Raw genomic sequence first — 6,061 nt, forward strand, 5'->3', positions numbered from 1 at the left:
TGTGTATAAAGAACATTATCAGTTACTGTGTATAAAGAACATTATCAGTTACCGTGTATAAAGAGCATACAGTCATAAATTTTAGGAACATTGATGATTATTGTTATTTCAGCAAAAAACTATACAGTGGGCTGTCTGCGCATTGTCCAACGCGGGGAATCGAACCCGGATTTTAGCCTTGTAACTGCGTACACTTACTGCTCATCCACCGTAGGACGATTAAATCGACGGAGTGTTAATAAACACAAAAAATGTATCGAGAAAAATGAGTAAACTGTACTTCATTCATATTTTGGAGTATCTTCATATTAATTAAACCAATGCAGAATAATTAATCAAGTCATTTAATAAAGAGTATTGTATATAATTCATAAATAACTGGTTCACTTTAAACCCTTTCTCATGCTGAAAGTGATATCTTGCCCTTCGTATCTTTATCTTTTTTTCATTTGTCAGTGACTGATATCTATCTTACTATATTAAATAACGTATAGCATTTTTCATAATTTCGCTTATCTTTCTCTCTAAATATGCAAAAATGAAAAACATGAACTGTCCCAAACCCCTTTCTTTATAATCTGTATATTATCTGTTACCTATTGTTCTCTGAAAATTCCTACGTTTAATTTAAAATATAGTTTTCTTTGCAATTTATCGGATGCATATCGGCACAATGAGCGGATGTATATGGATGATGCCAATAAAACTGGATGAGATAATCACTGTCATTAGTCTACAAGAAAAAAATAAACCTGCATTTTACATAAATATACCTTGTTTAAATCGCAATCGGAAGTTTAATTTTGAACAGTCATGTGGGGAAAAAAAAAGAATGTTGTCTAAAACTGAAAAGTGGTAATAGGATGTTAATATATCAACAACGCAATTCTAAGAAAATTATCATATAAATACTTGTATAAAAGGTGAATCTAATATTTGTTAGGCGGATCCTATCATCATACTCACCTTGTATAATGTTTTATTCGGACGCTTGGAGGTGCCACTGGGTTGCCAGTTGTCCTCAAATTTTCCATGGTTTCAGACACAGAGCATATTCCACCCTGTATTAAAAATCGGTAATACTTTTTATTTTTACAAACAATTCAATTTTCAAACTCCACGCTTAACCTCGGTCTAGTGCAGTAATGGAAGAATCCCTTCTAACAAGGCAGAGAAAAACTCAACTTAGTTCTATAAAATTATAAAATACGAATATTTTCACTTTATTTGAGAAGTTTTAGTTCACAATTTCTTCCTTTACCGGCACAGTTAGTACAATATATATATATATATACAAGCGTATATTTAGAAATAAAAAATCAAGTTAAATGGAGATTTTGTTCAGATAATCCCGACAGTATTACTTCAAACTGAAAATAGCCTGTTATTTGAAATAATTGTATTACGCATACCACTTTGACTCCACTCCTAAATATATAGTTAATTAGCTGAATTATACAATAAGTTAATTAACCTGTACTAAACATAAACTTAAGAAAGAAACGTAATAATTAACAAAAATAAGTGGAAGCATCGTAACATACTGAAACCACAAAAAAAAAACTCAGTTTTATAAAATCAAGTCAATATATATTGAGTGATAGGCGATCTGAGCGTTATCCAATGGTTAACGTGCAGGACTGCGATCCGAGAGTCAACGGGTCGCTTCCCGATACGCACTTTGGGACTGTGGGTGCGTTATAAGAGTGACTGTTAAAAACCAGTTAGCATTCGATGCTGTTGACTAGCTAGCTGTCTTCCTTCTAGTTATAAAGTTCAAAATTAGGGACAGCTAGCAAACATCCGAAACAAAACCGAAACAGGTTTATGCAACAGCAGTCATTCATACGAACTCTTTATAAATTAAGGCAAGTAATCAAATTGAAGTAAACACATTGAAATAGTTAACTCCAAAACTAGCAGTGAAATATATGTCTAAATGTCTATCAAAATAGTATTAACCCAAAACTTGTATGTATTAGTAGTGGTAGAAGAAGTGCAGAGGCTGTTTTTGCCCTTACTTGGAACGAAGCCCATTCCCATTATCCATGTTAGGCTACCGGTTCTTTCTCACCTCTTATTACCTGTTAAGCGAGTCGAGAAGGTAAAACCTATTAAAAAAACATTCTTACCTAGTTAATCTTAAGATATTTGCAGCAGCAATTTGGTCACAGATATTCAGATAAATACATGTATGTAAGACATATTTTATTTACCTGGAAAGCACTTAATGGTTCTGGATGGTGGAGGTATAAATTGTTGTTAATTCTGCACCTGTTTAAGAGTAGGGCTATTTCTAGCGTTCGCACTAAAAACACAGTAAAGCCATATATCAGATATGATTGTATGAAGCTGTCAACCGCTCATAGTGGTATAATGTAAAACTTAGCTGAGATCCTATGCTGTTATACAGAAGCTTCTAACGTTAGCACTATAAACACCTAGAAAAATACTAGACATGATTGTACCAAGCTGTCAATGGCTTATTTATGTGATATAAATAGTAATGTGATATAAAATCTAATTGAGATCCCATGCTGTTATACACTGTGCTTATGTAACCACACAAGTGTCTCACCTATTAAGACCTTGTTGACCTTAGGTTTGTTATTAATGGGTGTAAATTCATGCTGGAAAACCTAAGGACTGTCTTTGTGAATTTTATACTAAGCTACCTGAGCACTACCTGCATTAGCAGTCCCTAATTTTTATGCAGTAGACTATATGGAAGACACCTAGTCAACATCATCCTCGGCCAACTACTTGACCGACACCTATATATTAATTATGACATTGTCAAAGCATTGCTTGTTGAAGACACAATAATAATATATTTTAATTTCAAATATACTCTTTTTATTTACAACTGTACTCTGTTTCTTTGGATTTCATATTTCCCATCTGTCCATGGTAAAGCTAATTAATGGTTTGGTCAAGTTCGGTGACACTTGCAAGTAGGATTCTTGATTGTCAAAATAGAATATTTTATTAATATTGTAAACAATGTTCTACAGCAATTGACTAATTAATTGCTTATTTACCAGAGTTATTAATACATCAAAATAAACTCAGGTACTCTCTAGTAAATTATTTTGTTTTATGACCACTGAGCTTAAAGAAGCAGCAAATTTTTATAACCTGTTCAATATGGGGTCCAAAAATATCAGTATTGTATTTTCTAAACATTGCAGTTCTTAAGCATATTAATTTTTTGTAAAGAACTTATACTTTATAATGGAGAAAATGTTAAGTATGCATGTTACCATCTTCCCTAATAATAATAATAAACTGTATAGTACATAGGCTTAGCTTTAAAATTGTATATGTCAGGTATTTTCTGTTATAGATGTGTGAACTTTCTTTGGTTAATGACCAGTATTTAGTGTTTCAATAAATTTCAGTTATTACTGTTAATGTATTTATTATCATTATATGTAATAGAACATGAATCAAAATTGCAACAGAATTCAGTACTAGTACATCATCTTGAGAAACAAGTTCCTCAATATTAACAGAGTTAGCATTCAGTTACTATCAAAACCAGGTAACTTCAGATATCCAAATTTAATCATACATTAAAAGATTGAAAGACTTAGTTCTTAATAATACGGTAATTTTTCTGTTTAACATTGTTTTCTAATAGTCAATGCAAACTCTGTTTTAACAAGTAAACTGAAAATCATTTTTATAATAGACATCACATATCATGTTTAAAATGGTTCTTTAGGTTATCAGTAGAAAAATAGATAGTTTGAATGTTTTTCCCATTTATGAAATTTAAATTCATATCTATAGAGAAATTACATTACAAACAATAATACAAGTTATTTAGTGATAAGTAAATCTTTTAACAAACTTGGTTCGCTTAGTTCTCACCAAATCATTATGCATTAATAGTTTTATACATAAAATTATGTCATGGTATAATTATCAAGAACTGATATAAATTCTCTTTACATTACAGAATTTGAAACAAATACTTCAGGAAAATTCAAAAAGAGATATTAAAGTGTATAACAGCACTGGTCATTTGTTTGTTCACTCATGAAAATAAGTGACAAATATTGTTGTCAATAATACAATGATTAGAAAAAACTTTAATAGGCATTACTATATATTTTGATGGCATTTATAACATGTTCATTATATTTAGTTAAAGTACTATTTTATTCATCTTTCAAGATTTATTTTGATATGAAATAAAATTGCTCCAGAAAAATATAAAATACTTATGTGGTTGCCTTAATAAACCTGTAGTACCAGGTATCTAACTCTATAAAGTATGAATCTATAAAACTATGGACACACTTTTCTTCATATCTGTATGCCAGATATTTCTGTTAGTTGTCATCTGTAATATGAAAGGTCTGGACACCTAGTTTATTTTATTTTAAAAATTTGTTACCCTAACTTCTATCCCAAATTATGGCAGTAAAAACTCAGATTTTGTATGGTTAGAATGATTGTTTTCATATATATAAATAAACCAGTGAATATGTCTTGTGTTGTTTTCAAAGTTGTTCTGAAAAACACTTATAACTGAACTTTCCATACCATTAAACAAACTTTAGCATCATCTTAAATATATCTGTTATATGAATGAATTAATTCTCAAAAAGTAGTGACTCTCTCCATTGCCAAATCAAGATTAATGCTCAAAAGATATCAAATGGAGTTTTGATTCTTTACACATTGAGTTTAATTAAAATTTGTGTTTGTTTGTTTTAGGTAATCCCTCAACATTACTCTAGGGCTATCTATGCTAGCTGTTCCTAATTTTAAACAGAGAAACTAGAGATGACAGCTAGTGAACAACAACAACCATTACCAGCTCTTGAGCTACTCTAATCAAAAAGTAGGATTTGACCATCACACTAATAAAGCACCCATGGAGGCATTAATGGGACACAAACCATGGACCCTCAAGCTTACAGTATGGCATGATTCAGCAATCTAAACTCTGTGAACTCCACACTTACGTGTAATGTAATTTAGACATTGATTCCCCTAAACACAGAGAAAGACACAAGTTACAGTTACAATATCAAGCTATACTTCTTATATAAGAAAAAATATTAATCTTAAAAATTAAATGTTTGTATCAAGGATTTCCAATTGTGGAGAGTAAAATACAATAACTTAAATTAAATGTTTGTACCAAGGATTTCCACTTGTGGAAAGTAAAATACAATAACTTAAATTAAATGTTTGTACCAATGATTTCCAATTGTGGAGAGTAAAATACAATAACTTAAATTAAATGTTTGTACCAAGGATTTCCAATTGTGGAAAGTAAAATACAATAACTTAAATTAAATGTTTGTACCAAGGATTTCCAGTTGTGGAAAGTAAAATACAATAACTTCAATTAAATGTTTGTACCAATGATTTCCAATTGTGGAGAGTAAAATACAATAACTTAAATTAAATGTTTGTACCAATGATTTCCAATTGTGGAGAGTAAAATACAATAACTTAAATTAAATGTTTGTACCAATGATTTCCAATTGTGGAGAGTAAAATACAATAACTTAAATTAAATATTTGTACCAAGGATTTCCAATTGTGGAGAGTAAAATACAATAACTTAAATTAAATATTTGTACCAAGGATTTCCAATTGTGGAAAGTAAAATACAATAACTCATAGAACAATATAATTAACATTAGATGGCATATTTTTCAACTGCAATTTTTCTCTGATATCAGTCAAACACATTATTCATAAAAGTGTGAAATTCACTCTGTGACTTCTAAAACATCACTCAGAAAATGTGGAAAAGTCTACTCACTGCGTGTTAATGTCATTCTCACACTGGAAGTGATTTTAACACCTCAAGAATTCATCATACACATGTACATGAACACTGTCATGGTGTTGATGTTAACTCCTTAAGGTTTTAAATTAATACTTCAATATATACACATCAGTCTGAGCTCCACGTCTCTTCCGTGGATATGGCAAAATTATTTCATAACTATGTACTGTTAATCATTCTACATAATAATAAAATATGTACTGTTAATCGTTCTACATAATAATAAAATATGTACTGTTAATC

At 30.3% G+C, this 6,061-nt stretch overlaps 1 protein-coding gene across 1 annotated transcript in view; it reads right to left on the reverse strand.

The window, feature by feature from the left end:
* LOC106467246 overlaps window positions 1–6,061 on the reverse strand; it is a 64,977-nt gene that overhangs the window by 10,601 nt on the left and 48,315 nt on the right. The window contains exon 4 of the mRNA XM_022395377.1: window positions 967–1,061. Coding sequence (XP_022251085.1) covers window positions 967–1,061 — 95 coding nt within the window. The remainder of the gene's footprint in view (window positions 1–966; window positions 1,062–6,061) is intronic.

This window comes from Limulus polyphemus, unplaced genomic scaffold, assembly GCF_000517525.1.
Source record: "Limulus polyphemus unplaced genomic scaffold, Limulus_polyphemus-2.1.2 Scaffold2541, whole genome shotgun sequence".
Lineage (NCBI taxonomy): Eukaryota > Metazoa > Arthropoda > Merostomata > Xiphosura > Limulidae > Limulus > Limulus polyphemus.